The sequence below is a fragment of the Vidua macroura genome, chromosome 4 (genome assembly GCF_024509145.1).
Source record: "Vidua macroura isolate BioBank_ID:100142 chromosome 4, ASM2450914v1, whole genome shotgun sequence".
Taxonomy (NCBI): Eukaryota; Metazoa; Chordata; class Aves; order Passeriformes; family Viduidae; genus Vidua; species Vidua macroura.
In genome coordinates, this window is record NC_071574.1 from 23,322,600 (window position 1) to 23,338,577 (window position 15,978).

Genomic DNA, 15,978 nt, shown 5'->3' on the forward strand with positions numbered 1-15,978 from the left:
AGCTGAGTGGCACACTGAGATGCTGTGGGAGAGGAGCTCAGGAGATTGATAATGCAAGGATCAAGGATTTGAGAAAATTGTAGGGGAAAACCCCAATTACCTTTGGTTACTAAAAAGTAGAGCAATAAAAAGAGACAAACTAAAGATAAGAGGCATTGGAGGCATTCGTTCTGGGGATTGGAGCTCACAGCCTGTGAGGAAAGGAATTCTCTGTGGTGCACCAGCTGCAGGAGGTGTGAAGGTGTCTGGAGAACAGGAGAAGGAAGTTAGCTTTGTAGAGCCATTGACACAGAACGGGTGTGGTAGTAAGAAATATTTAGAGGATGAGAGAGAGAATTTAAATGGAGAGGAATCTTATTTACCAAGAAAAATCTTAGGATCTTTTACTAAAGTTACAGAACAATGGTCAGAGGGAACAATACCTTCCCTCTACCTTCTCTGTGCCCCCAAACTTGCTAGCAGAATTATCTATTTGTCTTTCTTTCTTGTAAATTGGGTTGGTAATGCTACTGCTGTGTTGTGAATCAGAAGGAAAATCAGGACTGTGGTTATATTGTGTGGATTGTCCATATGTGTATTCAGATACCCTACTGCCACACAGAACTGAGATAAATCTGCAAGTTATTTCTGAAACAGGTCTTATAAGCTATTATTATTAATAATAATAACAACAATTATAATAATAGTATCATATTGTTTGGTTGCAAGCAGTTCATCACTATGGTGACAAGAAACAGCTTGCATTTCTTTGTTGTTTTCTGGTTTGCTGGCTTGAAAAGATTGTTACATGCTTTGAATTACTTGGTTCCCCTTTGGAAGATTTCAATGCTGTCAGAAGGGATGGAAATAGAAAGTGGGCCATGCCTTCTGCTGACATTAGAAAGAATGGCACACACTTTGGGTCACCAGACACCAGCACTGTCACTGAACCAGAGGCTGGTCTTGCTCCACACTTCCCCTGTGTTGGACAAACACTCCTGAGCCTTTGCTGTGAATTAAGCTGAGGAGCTTCTCTGGGTTAGAACTATTTTTCATCATTTCCTGAGTTAGTTTTAACCCAAGCCAGTTGTTCCCTTTGGCTCTTGGTGTGGAACAAGAAACAAGAGACAGAGGAGTAGCTGGTCTGGTGAAGGTGGAAGCAGGATGCTGCCTTTGAGCACCAATGCCAGCTAATGCTAATGCTGAGCAGCCTGCATGCATGCCTGAAGCAAGCTACTAAAAAAACATAATGCTAACAATTCCTGTTTGCCCCTGGTCCTGTAAGGATGGGTTCACAGATACTAGAGTGTAATATGTTTAATATCTAGATTAAAAAATTTCACTGCATTGCGGCGTGGGTTTTCGCTCTCCCCGGCTGCACGCGGCTCTTGGGAGCCCGGCTGTGGCGTAGATTCCACGTGCTGCCGGGGTTTGCTGCCGCGGGTTCCCGGACACGGCTCCGTGTCTCGGGCACGTGGGCTGGCCAGCCTCTGTTACCGTGCGCTAGGGACCTGGCAAAGAGGTAAGGAATTTGTCCATTTACTCCGTGCTTGGCAGGAACGGTTTATTGGTCACGTGGCGCGCTTCGATGGAAAGGCGCGACCGCTCCCGGCACTCGCATGGGAGAAAATGGCGTCTGACTGCCGGCGGGATAGGGCTTTATGGAGGGGCGGGGCGAGAGGATCCACGGCCTGCCGGCCAATAGGGGCGGCTGCCGTGGCGGTGACGCCAGCAACAGCGACCAACCAGAGAACCCCGCAGGGGCGGGCACCGAGCCGCGGGCTGAGCGGGACCGTGTGGCCAGCACGGGGTTTCCCGGGGCCGGACGGCAGGGTGGTTACAGGAGCGGCACAGGGGTAAGATCCGGCAGCAGGCAGCATGGGGGCAGAAACCGCGGGGGGGAACAACGCGGGGGAAACGCGGGATTACAGAACTTATTTTAACATAAATTAAAAACCCTAATCTAAACCCAAACTCCGGGATGCAACACTGCATCACACCTACTCACTTACCTGGGAAAATATTTGCTTTTTGAAAAGAAACCCTGAAGCAGGGGTTTCATATCAGACCAACAAAATAATCCAGGTTTTTGGTTTTTTTTCCCAATGAACTTAGTAGATGAAAGGTGCAGGAAAATTGTGTACCAAAATCATGTATCTAGGGTATGGTAAAACTTATTAATGACCCCGCTTGAATTTATGTCTAGTGTAAATAAATCACATTTTTCTGAAGTTGTCTCAGGCATCAGGCAAACATAAACTTAAAAATAGTCTCTTCAAGTACTTTTTTTTGCCTAAAGTTACAGTCAAAACCATATTTACATGCCTGAGAATAGGAAATGTCATGTTGATGGATGAGTTATAAGCCTCCCTTTTCCTGGATTGGGCATTGGGGGCCCAATTCTGCTCTCTGTTCAACTCTGCTGAATTGAATGGCATTGAATTGACATAAATGAGAGCAGAAAGGCAGCTTGGGTGTGCCTTTCGCAATCAATAGGAATAACTTCATACAAAGATGAGTTTTTCAAGTGTATCAGAATCAATTAAGGTGCTACTGCTATTTGAAGCACATGTGGCCATATGCAGAGTCTGTATTCATTCTTCTTTCCATGAAATTTGACTTTTGGCCAGAACATTAATACAAATTGTGTTCTACTAAGTGGAAATTGAACTACTATTCACATTTTATGAAATAGGAGATATTCATATTTCCTATGAGTCTTGAATGTATTTTCCTCTATGTTAAACTCCTTTTCTTTATCACCATGGACCTTAGGTAATACTTTCCTCTGAACAACATAGCAAAATACCTACAGGATCAAACAACAGTCATTGTTAGAGCTCATCTACATGTCATGCTTAGTAGAGAAATACTCTGATTACTATAAAGGTTATCTACTACACTTTTCCTATATTTTTGTGTCCATATGTTTTGTATCTGAACAGTAAAGTATGGTCAGTGCAATCCAGAAAGTCAGAATCCTGTCCTATGGCAGGGAAAAACTACACAACTGATAAATTGTTGAGCAGCAGTGCCAGCACTTGAGGTAAAAAAAAAAACCAACCTGCCGTTCCAGCATTTCTAAGTTTTGAGGATCAAAACTGGGATCCAGACTAATTTTTTTGACATTCATACAGCTGGGTTATTCTGCATACCATGTAAGGCATATTCCAAAACTGAGTGTACTTCACTGGCAGTTCTGACTGGGAGCAAAAACTTGGCATTTCATGCCATTTATAATTTGGAGGTAACATAATTTAGAGGTATGGTTTTCCAAAGGAATCCTTAGAGCCTTTAACTAGGAAGTGTATTAAAATAAAAACTAATCAAAACTGGACTACTGTACAACTTTATTCCTCTTTAACCATATCCCTAGATTTAGCTCACAGTGCATGGATGCCTGAGGCTTTTGAGTGTTGCAGCCTGCTACAGGTCTATGTTATGTTCCATGCAGTCCATTCCAGACCCTATGTTATATTCTAGATGCACATGCATGGTTCAAGTAAAAACTTACTTTATACATTTTGATATAAAGTTTAAATTTTTTAAAGTTTATTTTTCAGTGTAGGCATCTAATTAGAATATATTCAGTCTGTAAACAAGCCACTGTATAGTTTCCTTCAACTGTATAGTTGAAGGAAATTTATTTTTCCTTTCAACAGCATAAGGATTTTAGTGAACAGCCGATATGCAGATCAGCCAACCTTGTAGAAAAGGTAAGCAGTGTGAAATTATATATGAGTTATTAATAATTCCTAATAGGAGGAAAAGACCTGACAGAAAGGGTGAATTAAATGACTGCAATAATCATGGAGATGCATTACTTGGGATTCATTTCAGCACATTTGTGATACTCTGTAATGGGAGAGTCAACTTGTAACTCAGCAAGAAAGCATGTTCTTCCTCATTAACAATATTCCCTCTTGAATTTAAAGTCTCCTGTTTCATATTCATACACTGATGCCAGTACTACACTTGTAGGATAGCTTTTTATTGTAAAAATGCTTGTCTAAATACATCCATTGAACTACAGCTCCCAAAGTGTGGAAGAGCTTGTTTATGTCTATTCTCAGACCTTTATCTATTCATCTTCTCCTCTGAATTCTAAGAAATCAGTAAAGAATTATTTATTAAATACTGTATAATGGCAAAAAGGTTATTGCAGGAAATAAAAAAGAAAATAATAATATGCTATACTGCCAAAAAATAGGGTGGGAAACTATTCAGTGATCTTATAATGCTAACCTTATCTCTCTGTTAGAAATTTTAATCCTGCTTTGATCCAGTTGTCTTTCTTACAACTGATTTTCAGATGATGGTATCTCTTCTATGTGCACATACTTTCAGCACAGGGCTATATTCTGTTAGACAAAGCAAGATCATCTGGATAAGACTGACAGCAAAATGAAATATTTTAAAGAAAATGCTTTTCTTGTATGCCCCTGACCTTTTTTTCAAGACTCTGCATGTATTTCTAGAAGGGTTGGGTCACTCAGAGAAACATGTATGCATGTGCACACCATCCCGCACCCAAGCCCAAAATAAAGGAAAGCCTTTTGTGTAGCATGGAGGATACATAAATGTCAACAAGAGAGGTAAATAATGGTCATTAATTTGAGTAAAAAGACAAGAGCTGAGTGGAAAATTAAATTAATAGCTATGGAAGATGCCTTGATAAAAGAGAAGTTAGGAGAAACAATTGAAACAGGCTGAACATGTACATGATTATGGCGAGTCAGTGACAGAAACTACATGAAAGAGGAAGTACGCAATATATCTGTGCTGTTATGTATCAAATTTCATCATAATCCAGCATAGGTCTAACTATAGGGATGAAGTTCCATACAAGTTTACAGAGAAACTGGGATGAAGCTGAGTAAACAGATCTCTTAGTGAATGACTTCTGTTCCATAACTTATACAGAAGATGAGTAGGATGCTCATTGCAAATGTACATACAGTGTTAAACAAGTCCTTAAAGTACAAAATTACTAAGTGAAAATACTGTTTCTGGTTAAATTATAACACCTGTTTACAATGAATTAAAAAACACTAGCATGTGTGTGGGAATTTGGAGGTAGAGGGGAAAGGAGTTAGCTATTAACTGATTTCTTTGGTGGGTGAGTTTTCTTATATTTGTTCTTTTTTATACTTAAAAAATGTGCACTATAATTTATCTGTCTAAATGTAATCCGTGTAAATTAATCTTAGATGATTTCAATTTCTTTATATTCCTTAGCTGGTCAGTATCTCCTCTGATTAAATTAGCAGCATGCTTTCCTCTTTTGGTTTCACTTACCTGTTGAGAATTGTTTTTAGAAGTTTTGATGCAAACACAGACATCACAAGAATATCTTTGCATCCAGTGATCACTTTTGCTGAGTTTTTAGATCTTCTGAAACTGAGAATAAAGTTACCACTTATATGATTTGGGAATATGTAGATGTATAGAATGGTTAGTCCTATCTGCCATGATCAACAGATGCTGGTAAGAAACAAGTAATTTGCCTTCCCATCCATATACGTGGAATATGTCATGTCTTTAAGAGCATTTGCTGAATTTGCAAAACAAAATAGCCCAATTATTTTTGCATTTTTTTCTTTTAGAAAAATTGCATTTTAATAATTGCTTGCATGATCTGCTTGGTAAAGTCAAAGAGCAGTGATGTGTTCCTATCTTGAAAGTTCATTCTATTTTTCTCAGTAATCTCTTAATATTAAAGGGTTTTTTCTAGGCTAAACAGCATTGGGATTATTGTGCATAATTCATTTTTGTTAGGTAGGCAAACAGAAAACTTCCCAGCACAAATCTTTAGCGCTGGCATTCTACTTTAAAGCTATTTTCCTCAGTGCACACAGGGAGGCAGAAAATGCATGCCATCTCCTCCTCATCATTTGAGATCAAGCACGTACTTCAAAAATTACATATTTGTAAAGGCAACAGGTCTCATGTTACTCCTTGAGTGGCAACAGACCATGCACTCTGCAGATGTTCCTTGGTTCAGTAATCTGAGTTATTTCAGGGGATTACTAACATTACAGGTTGTACCATTAAACTACAGATTTGCTTTACAGCAAAGTCAAGGATATTGAAATGAACAGAAAAGAGAATATTTTATAAATTGTGCCTTATCTTGCTAGGAATCACATGGGGATTTTTACTTAAGGCTCTCCAACATCATGTGTGCATTATATGATAACATTCTCAAGTGCTTTTAAACTTTTATTCCTTCAAATGAAGATTGACATTTTCTATGTTGGTCATATTTCTCTTTGAATATCTTCGAGATAGTATCCAATGAGCCAAACACTTCTATTTTGGAAGCTTCAGTGATGTGGTTTAACATGTGTCTTAATAAAGAGTTGTGTCAGTACAACTTAGGGCATGGAGGACTATGGTACCAGACAAGTTTTCCAAGGCTATAAGCTTTTGAAAGCTTGCATGTCAGAAAATCTGTTCTAGCTTCAGGGTGTAGGTCTGTTTATGAAAAAAGTAACAAAAAAAGATGGTAGAAAAAGGAATCAGCTATTGGATTCAGGAAAAGGAAGGTAGGAAGAGAAATTAGAAGAGACCAGGACTGGGTTTTTTTTTTTTGGACTGTGGGTGCTTTTGTACAACACACAAAATTTAATCAAATCAGGAATTAGCCGAGTGGGGAAAACACACATGAGAAAATAGGTGTGGAAAGATGAAGAGGGCCCAAAGGAGATGCTGAGACTGGGCAAACAGGAGGATGAAATAGCACACATAAAGAAAAGAAGATCAGACAAATAAATAAAAAGAAAGCCAGAATCCAGCGATAAATGGGCATGGCAATGTCTGCATGACTGGCTTGTGTCTGGCTGTAGAGAAAGAGTATACTAACAGCTAGGAAGCAGCAAAGTGAAAGAGAAGAGATGAGAAAATAAAGCTGGATGCAAGGATCTGAAGGACTGTGAAAGGCTGGGTGTAGACTGTAAATTTTCAAGGGATTAGTTATGTAAACCTAAGGGAGACAGATCAAAGTCTGGGGAAATGAGCAGGAATGCCTGTGTTCACTGAACCCCCTGTACTGAGCAGCAGTGGAAGAACCAGTTTCTGTTTCTCTCCATTTGTATTTCACTATCGTGATATATTTATAGTTCTCATCTTCTAATGCAAGATTACAACTGTGTTATACAGTTTCAGTTGTGCCATTAGAGATATTCAAAGGCTGGCTGGATGTGGTCCTGTCCCTAGGTGAGCCTCTTTAACAGAGGGATTGGATCAGATGACCTCCAGAGGTCTCTTCCAACCTTAAACAGTCTGTGATTCTGGGAAGTCCCAGCTCAGTGTCAGGCAGTGTGAAAGAGAAGATCCAGGGAAATGACTTGGTTTTTCTGTGTCCTGTGAAATGCCACACACCCCTCTTTCTCCAGCCATGTGTAGGAGGAGGGGTTGGGGAAGTCAGTCTAGGGTTGCCATGGGAAACAGCAGTTGTATGAGTTCTCCACCCCCTTTTGTAAGAGAATTGTACCCTCCCCCTGTCCTGTCAGTTATTGTTCAAGTCTGCCCCTTAGCCTAGAATCTTCTCTGTTCCACGTTTTCCCTTTGGTTCTTCCACCAAGAACACTCCTTTCCCTTTTCCCCACTGGTTAATGTTATATTTCCCCTCCCTTTAGCCTTCTCCCGATTGTACCCTCGAATGCTAAACCCTCCTACCCCTACGCAGTAAAAGAATCCTCACCCCGCCCTTCGGGGCTCTCGGAATCTGCCTCCCTTCTGCTTCGTTGTCTCCCTGTTTGCCCCTTCTGCGACCCTTCAATAAACGAGCAGGATTTCAGCAGCCCGAGTGTCCCTCCCGTTCTTCTGGTGGACCCTCAGATGTACCAGCTATCCGAGCTTTGTGCCGAGTGGCTAAAAGCCCCATGGCTCGGCAACTGGCTGCCCGAACAGGGACGGACACCAGCGGGTCCAGTCCTTGACCGTCTCCTGGAGATTGCCTGCTCTGTGACTAGCCTTCTCCAGGATTGCAAGCGGCGTTCGGGACCAGTTCCAGGGACAGTCGCCCTTTCAGTTCGGAAGGCTTCTGTCTCCTGGGTTCTGCTGATAACCGACGGACTTTCAAGCTGCGCGGTAGCGGCAACGCCCTCGGACCAGCAGAAGTTCCACCAGACCCCTCTTCGATGTCCCCGTTTTATGCCTGTGTCCTTCAGAGGTATGCTTATCTCGCTTTTTCTTACGCCTGACTAGGCTTCAACTCCCTTTTTTGTTTTTTTGGGTTTTTTTTCCTTTTCGAAGAGGGTGATTTAGCTGTGAGACCTGATATAATGGGCAACCGCCTGTCTCCAGCTCAACGGGAGTTTTATATCCAAATTAAGTCCCACCTTGTTTTAGGGAACATTTCTTTTAATAAGAGAGATTTAAAGCCTTTTGTTAAATTTATTTTTGAACATTTTCCTGCTACTACATGGGAAGATGTTTTGATGCCGGATTTCTGGGGAAGAGTTGGGAGAAAGATTTACGATTTACAAGTTCAGGGGAGGATTTCAGTCGGTCGTTTTTTTCCGCTTTTTCATTCCATTCTTAATTTGTTAAAAAAGAAGGGGGAGAGTTGGGTCCCCAGTTCACCTACCTCGTGTTCCTCCCCCCGCAATCCTATTCCCTCTTCCCCTAAGGGCGGATCGGGAGACAGATCCTGCCATACATCGGCACAGAGCTGCTGCCGCCTCTCTGCTGCTTCCCGATCCTCCCTGGCCCATTCGTGTGTTGGGACTGGCCACCCCAACACACATCATTCCTGTTCCCTCCACCCCAGAGACCCTAATCCTAGTTTGAAACCCTGTTGCTCTTTAGAGGACTTAACTGAACAAATAGGACAAAATGGCGCCTGCCTCATGGCGAAAAAAGACCAGCCCCAAGATGGCGCCCCTCCTTCTCCTTCACTCCAGAAAATTCCTGCCGTCTCGCCCCCGCCTCCTCCCCCCCCTCCGTCGAGTGCCGCCCCTGCGTCGGGACCCGTCCCCTCCTTCCCTCTGACCACACCCCTGGGTGGGCCCCCTGTGGCTGGGACCAGCCCCCAAGTGGGCCCAGCCCCCGTGGGTGGGAACCCCCCACCAGAAAGTCACACCCCGGTGGGTGGGTCGGGACACGCCTCCTCCTCTTCTGCCACTGCCAGTTCCCACTCTACCGGAACCAGGAAGAAGCCTGGCCGGAAGCAGGCCATCCTGGCCTGTCAGAAGCACGGTCTCCGGGACCCACCGGCCAGGGGGAGGCATCGTGCCCTAACCCAGCCTGCTTCATCCTTGGAAGAGGATGAGGAGAGTGGCAGCCCCCGGCATTCCAACAAGTCGGGGGGGGGGTTGGGCAAAGATCAGAGAGGAGGCAATTAAGGATGGGGATTTGGAATTGGCACGGGACTTGGGCAGCTTTGCGGCACCCGTCATCCTCCGGCGGGGGAGGGAGCCAAAGTGGGAGCAAATTCCATACGCTGAGGTGAAGGAGTTAAGGAAGGCTGCCAAAGATTACGGCAGAAACTCGCCTTTCTTTAAAAATGTGCTGGACTTAACATTTGCTGGACGTTTGCTAGTCCCCCACGATTTAAAGTATATTGCTAAGGCACTGTTTTCTCCCACCGAATGCGACCTCTGGGAGATTCATTGGAAAAAACTGTTGAAACCACTCCTGCGCAAGTATGATCTCGCAGGGGTGGTGGGAGAGGGGGACGAGGCAATGGAAGCCCTTGCTGGAGAAGGGGAGTTCAGCAGTCCGGAGGACCAAATTCTACTAGCACAGGAGCTGCTTCAGGACATAGCAGCAGCGGGAAAGGAGGCACTCCTGAAGATACCGGATGGTAAGACCCCCCTCCAAAACTTTTCTTCCATCATGCAAGGGCCTGAGGAGACTTTTATTACTTTTGTTGATAGACTGAAAGAGGCCATTGAGAGACAAATAGACAACGCAGAAGCTCGTGCAGAGCTTCTACGAAAGATGGCCATTTCTAATTCTAATTCGGAAACAAAAAAGATTCTCCGTGCACTACCTCAGGACCCTGAGCCCACCATCTCTCAGATGGTGGAGGCTTGCACAAAGGCAATGTCAATGGAGCACACAGTGGCCCTGGCTGTCAGCAAAGGGGTGGGAGAGGCCATGATAAACTTACAAAATACGCGCTGTTTTAACTGTGGTCAGCTGGGTCACATCCAGGTGAACTGTCCCCACTGGCCACAGATTCAACAACCTATCTTGCCCCCCCCAAGACCATATCCTAGGAACCCATTTTATCAAGATCACCAGTTTCATCTACAGCGACAAGGGTACCAGCCAGCGGAAAACTGGCGGCGGAGCGCGAGGAGGGGCCGCGCGACAACACCAAGTGGCCCTTCTCAGCATCCCAGCCTTCCGACCATCAGGGAGGACGAGTGGCCGCGCGGCCAAGTCCAGCAGTTCAGCGCAGCCACGAGGACGGACTCCGCCTCTTCCGCTGGACAGGTACCCTAAATCAGGGCAATCGTCGGGTCCTCCGCAGCAGCGTCACCATCTCTCTCCAGGATGAGGACCTGACGAGAGTTCCTGCTGGGTTCCTGGGCCCCCTCCACGACTGTCGGGACACCACCGTGCTCATCTTAGAAGACTCTTTCAACACGCCGAATGAAATCACCATCTTACCTGAGGTAGTGTGTTTTCCACCAGGAGAGGAGATCACCGTCTCTGTCATATGTAACCACCCGCCATTTACTTTAAGGAAAGGAGATCCTTTTGCTTTGCTTTACGTACTGGACACCCACGATGACCCGGACACAGAGAGACATGTTTTCTTCACCCAAAATGTATGTAAAGAAAGACCATTAATTGATGCCAAACTTTCTTTCCAGGGAAAGTCGGTGCAGATGCGGCTCATGGCAGACACAGGAGCTGACGTGACCATCATCCCCCAGGCGAGGTGGCCCAGCGACTGGGAGCTTGTGCCCCCTTGCGGCAGGATCTCTGGTGTGGGCGGAGCGGTCCACTCTCTGAGGAGTAGGCATCTTGTGTGCGTGGAAGGTCCGGAAGGACAATTGGCAACGGTGAGACCTTTTGTTGTCTCTTCAAACATACTATTATTAGGAAGGGATGTTTTATCCCAATGGGGAGCCCACCTCGACATCCCTAGCCCTTCGTGGGATTTTTAGTGTGGGCCACTGCAGAGCGCACTTCCCCACCCCTGACCTGGAAAACCAACACACCGGTCTGGGTGGATCAGTGGCCCCTTCCATCAGAAAAATTGAGTGCGCTTCATAAATTAGTAGACGAGCAAGTGAAACTTGGGCATTTAACACCTTCTACCAGCCCTTGGAATACCCCTGTCTTTGTAATTAGAAAACCTGGCACAGACAGGTGGCGCCTGCTCCAAGACCTGCGAAGGGTTAATGATGTGATAGAAGATATGGGTCCCATTCAACCAGGCCTTCCGTCACCTTCTATGCTCCCCAGAGACTGGCAGCTAGCAGTGATAGACATCAAAGACTGCTTTTTTAACATTCCGCTCTACCCCGGGGATGCTCCCAGGTTCGCCTTTTCTGTACCATCATTGAATAGGGCTGAACCTTTTAAAAGATATCATTGGACATCCCTGCCTCAGGGGATGAAAAATTCCCCTGTGCTCTGTCAGACTTTTGTAGCGCAGATTTTATCACCTGTGCGTCGGCTTTTCCCTGAGGCCATCATCCTGCATTACATGGATGATGTGCTAGTTTGTGCTTCTGACTCGACATACCTAAAGGCTACACTGGACAAGACTATTAAGGCTATCAAAGCTGCAGGGCTCCAGATAGCGGAAGAGAAGATCCAATTCTCAGCACCATGGAGGTACCTGAGATTCCTCATCACAGGAGGGACAGTGACGCCACAGACACTGACCATCAACGAGGATCCGAAGACTCTGCGAGACCTTCAGCAGCTGTGCGGAACGATCACCTGGATCCGCCCCCTCCTGGGACTGACGACTGAGGAGCTGTCACCTCTCTTCTGTCTGCTTCGAGGCGACGGAGACCTCGCCTCACCGCGCGAGCTGACATCTGCCGCGCGGGAAGCCCTGCAACGGGTTGCTGTTGCTCTGAAGTCTCGCCAGGCACACCGTGTGGTCCGGACCCTTCCCGTGAACTTCGCGGTGTTGGGTAAGTGCCCCCACCTCCATGGACTTCTCTTCCAGTGGGAAAACAGAGCATCTGATCCCCTGGTCATCTTAGAGTGGCTCTTCCTACCACACCAGCCCTCTAGGACGATCACGACCCCTGCAGAATTGCTAGCCACATTAATAATGAAGGCACGACACCGCCTCCGAACCCTCGCAGGGTGTGACCCTGCGTGCATTTACTTACCTGTTACATTAGATCAATTGGACTCGTTGTTGCAAACTAATGAAACTTTGCTCATTGCTTTGGACAGCTTCCCCGGACAAATTTCGGCTCACTATCCTAAGCATAAATTGTTTAAGGATACATTGCATTTGGCCCCAAGAATGTTTAGAAGTAAAACACCAATTACAGGTGCTCTCACGGTGTTCACCGATGGGTCGGGCAGATCCCACAAATCGGTGATCACTTGGAAGGACCCGGACAGTCAGAAGTGGGAGTCTGACGTCCAACTGGTTGAGGGTTCCCCCCAGATCGTTGAACTTGCCGCAGTCGTGAGAGCATTCAAAAAATTTCAACAGCCTCTGAATGTGGTCACTGATTCGGCCTATGTCGCTGGGGTAGCAGAAAGGGCTGAAGGTGCCCTCCTCAAAGAAGTTTCAAACAAAAATTTATACAGTTTACTCTCTGATCTCATTTGGCTACTTTCCCATAGAGAGCAACCTTATCATATCATGCACGTAAGGGCACACACCGATTTACCCGGAGAGATCACTGAGGGTAATCGGAAAGCAGACCTCCTAGCCATGTCAACACAAATATCCGCAACCACTTCAACCACCTTACCAGACATAATCCGGCAAGCACGGCTCAGCCATGCATTTTACCATCAGAATGCCCCGGCTCTTGTGCAACAATTTAAGATCTCGATAGCACAGGCAAGAGCCATTGTTTCTACCTGCCCGAGCTGCCAATCTTTTGCTCTCCCTTCCCTCATTACGGGGACAAATCCCCGAGGGTTGGGAGCGCTAGAGATATGGCAGACAGATGTAACACACTTCGAGCCATTTGGTCGGATGAAATACATACATGTCTCTATTGACACGTTTTCTGGTGCAGTGTTTGTCTCCGTCCATGCAGGTGAAAAAACCAGGGATGCCATTAAACATCTTTTCATGGCATTCTCTACGTTGGGAGTCCCATCTCACATAAAGACTGATAATGGCCCATGCTATGCGTCAAAGCGCTTCGCTGAGTTTGCGCAACAGTGGGGAATTTCCCATACCACCGGAATTCCCCACAATCCTACAGGACAGGCAATAATAGAGAGGGCCCATAGAAATCTAAAAAGGCTCCTTGAACAACAACATGACCCGGACATTACAGTGAGCCCAGCCGAAAGGTTATGTAAGGCCCTGTATGTCCTGAATTTTTTAAACTGCTCAGAAAGGGAGCCTGACCCTCCTATTATCCGCCATTTTCACAATAACACCAGAGCGCAACTCGCCGAGAGGCCACCAGTCTTGATAAAGGACCCAGAATCCAAAGCTATCCAGGGCCCTTTCCCTCTAATAACCTGGGGGAGAGGGTATGCCTGTGTTTCTACAGATAAAGGACCAAGATGGATTCCGGGGAAATATGTCAAGCCCTTTGTAGAGGTGCCAGCTCAGCAAGACAATGTGTCCTTGGTGCAAACCACCGAGAACACCTCATCGCTGGACGGAGTTTCTACTGCCTGGAAGAGGAGGAGAAGAAAGACCGTTCCTCCCAATATCGTCACACGTGTCATGATTACCCGGAGATATTTTCCCCCGCTGAACTCTACGTACCCAATTACCCCATCGCCCCCTGTGCCCTTTCCTTTCCCCTAACCTCCCCTTTCCCTCAATCCTTATCCCTTTTCTCTAATTTTATTTAGTGCTTCTTTAATAAATAAAAACGGGGGAGGTTGGGGAGGGACCACTGAGGAAAATTTATCATTCAAGTTATGCTTTCTTTTATCACAAGACGCTGAGGATGACTGCCGCCTTGAGGACACCTCTGAAACATCTGATGCTCCTGATCGTCATCATCTGGCTGTCACCGGTCAGGAGCTGGATAGTCCCACAGCTGAGAGAAAACATATGGGTCACGCTGGCAAAGTCCTTGAAGCAGGACAACTTCTGCATGGCCATGGGAAGTGTGGACAATCCGTTATCCACGTGCCTGGTAGGAGTCCCCCTGTCGCCAAACGACTATCCATATGCAGGAAAAAAACCTAATCCTGTGGACACCTGGGATGAGTGGACGAGGATTCTGCCACATGCACCACAGGAGCCCCAAGAATTGAATCTATTGGGCTCCTCTCAGGCAACATATTGTGTCAGGTTTAGGTACCAGCCCTCCCAGAAAGACTGGGATCAAATGGCTAAACTCCACCCGGCTGGTGCCCAAGAAGTAAAAAGACACGATGTATCTCCCCACGATCAGAGATACCATGCAGCAAATTGGTGCAATTACACCTCGACCATCGTATCTAGGTCCTCCTCAGTTCCCAGGGTGCTCCCCAGGGGGGTTTTTCTCATCTGCAGCGACAGGGTGTGGGCAGGGATTCCCTCCCAAATCCAGGGAGGCCCCTGCAGCCTTGGGCAGCTTACCACACTGACACCGAACAAAACCCAAATTTTAAATTGGAAAAATGAAAATAAATTGGCTCGCAAAAAGAGATCCTATAACCAATTCGACGAAAATTGTGATTCAAAAATTTACAATTGGGGAAAGACGAAGAGAGTCACAGTATCCATATTTTTACCGTGGTATGCTGCAGCAAAGGCCCTCGGTGAGCTTTCTCACCTCGAGTGTTGGCTCAGTAAGCAGGCCAACGCCACATCCGCTGCCCTTTCCGACCTGCTAGCGGACGAAGAAGTCACCAGGCACGCCACACTGCAAAATAGGGCTGCTATTGACTTCTTACTGCTCGCCCATGGCCACGGCTGTGAGGACTTTGAAGGAATGTGCTGCTTCAATCTGGCATCAAAGAGCACATCCATCCAAGCTAATATCCAGCGGATCCGAGAGCAAGTTGACAACATCAAGACTGAGACCTCGACTGTAGATCCTGTGAATAAACTACTATCTCAATGGGGTGTCCCAGGGTGGGTTGCTATCATCCTCAAGGGACTCTTTTGGATCTTTCTGATAATGTTCATTATCTCGGTTGCTTTATTTTTGTTTAGACGTATGTTGCTTAAAACGTTGGGAAGTGCTTATTTAATAAATAAAAACGGGGGAGATGTAGGAGGAGGGGTTGGGGAAGGCAGTCTAGGGTTGCCATGGGAAACAGCAGTTGTATGAGTTCTCCACCCCCTTTTGTAAGAGAATTGTACCCTCCCCCTGTCCTGTCAGTTATTGTTCAAGTCTGCCCCTTAGCCTAGAATCTTCTCTGTTCCACGTTTTCCCTTTGGTTCTTCCACCAAGAACACTCCTTTCCCTTTTCCCCACTGGTTAATGTTATATTTCCCCTCCCTTTAGCCTTCTCCCGATTGTACCCTCGAATGCTAAACCCTCCTACCCCTACACAGTAAAAGAATCCTCACCCCGCCCTTCGGGGCTCTCGGAATCTGCCTCCCTTCTGCTTCGTTGTCTCCCTGTTTGCCCCTTCTGCGACCCTTCAATAAACGAGCAGGATTTCAGCAGCCCGAGTGTCCCTCCTGTTCTTCTGGTGGACCCTCAGATGTACCAGCTATCCGAGCTTTGTGCCGAGTGGCTAAAAGCCCCCACGGCTCAGCAGCCATGCACAGGAGTTTCACAAAACTAAAGTGTTAAAACTTTCTTCTGGGGCATTTTTTCCATTCCCGTAGGTTAATGGTTGGACTCAATGATTTTAGTGATCTTTTCCAACCTTAATAATTCTCTAACATTTTCAGTTGCATAATTACATGCTATTTGT

General features: G+C 45.8%; 1 protein-coding gene across 1 annotated transcript; it reads left to right on the forward strand.

The window, feature by feature from the left end:
- Positions 1–8,081: 8,081 nt before the first annotated feature.
- On the forward strand, positions 8,082–15,721 carry LOC128806783 (uncharacterized). The gene is made up of 2 exons (XM_053976609.1): positions 8,082–8,155; positions 14,058–15,721. The coding sequence occupies exon 2, from the start codon at positions 14,067–14,069 to the stop codon at positions 15,381–15,383; it is 1,317 nt and encodes a 438-aa protein (XP_053832584.1). The 5' UTR covers positions 8,082–8,155; positions 14,058–14,066; the 3' UTR covers positions 15,384–15,721.
- Positions 15,722–15,978: the final 257 nt, after the last annotated feature.

What these genes read in the sequence shown, in the direction of transcription:
- LOC128806783 (XM_053976609.1), top strand. Translation starts at nt 14,067, where the DNA reads ATGACTGCCGCCTTGAGGACACCTCTGAAACATCTGATGCTCCTGATC.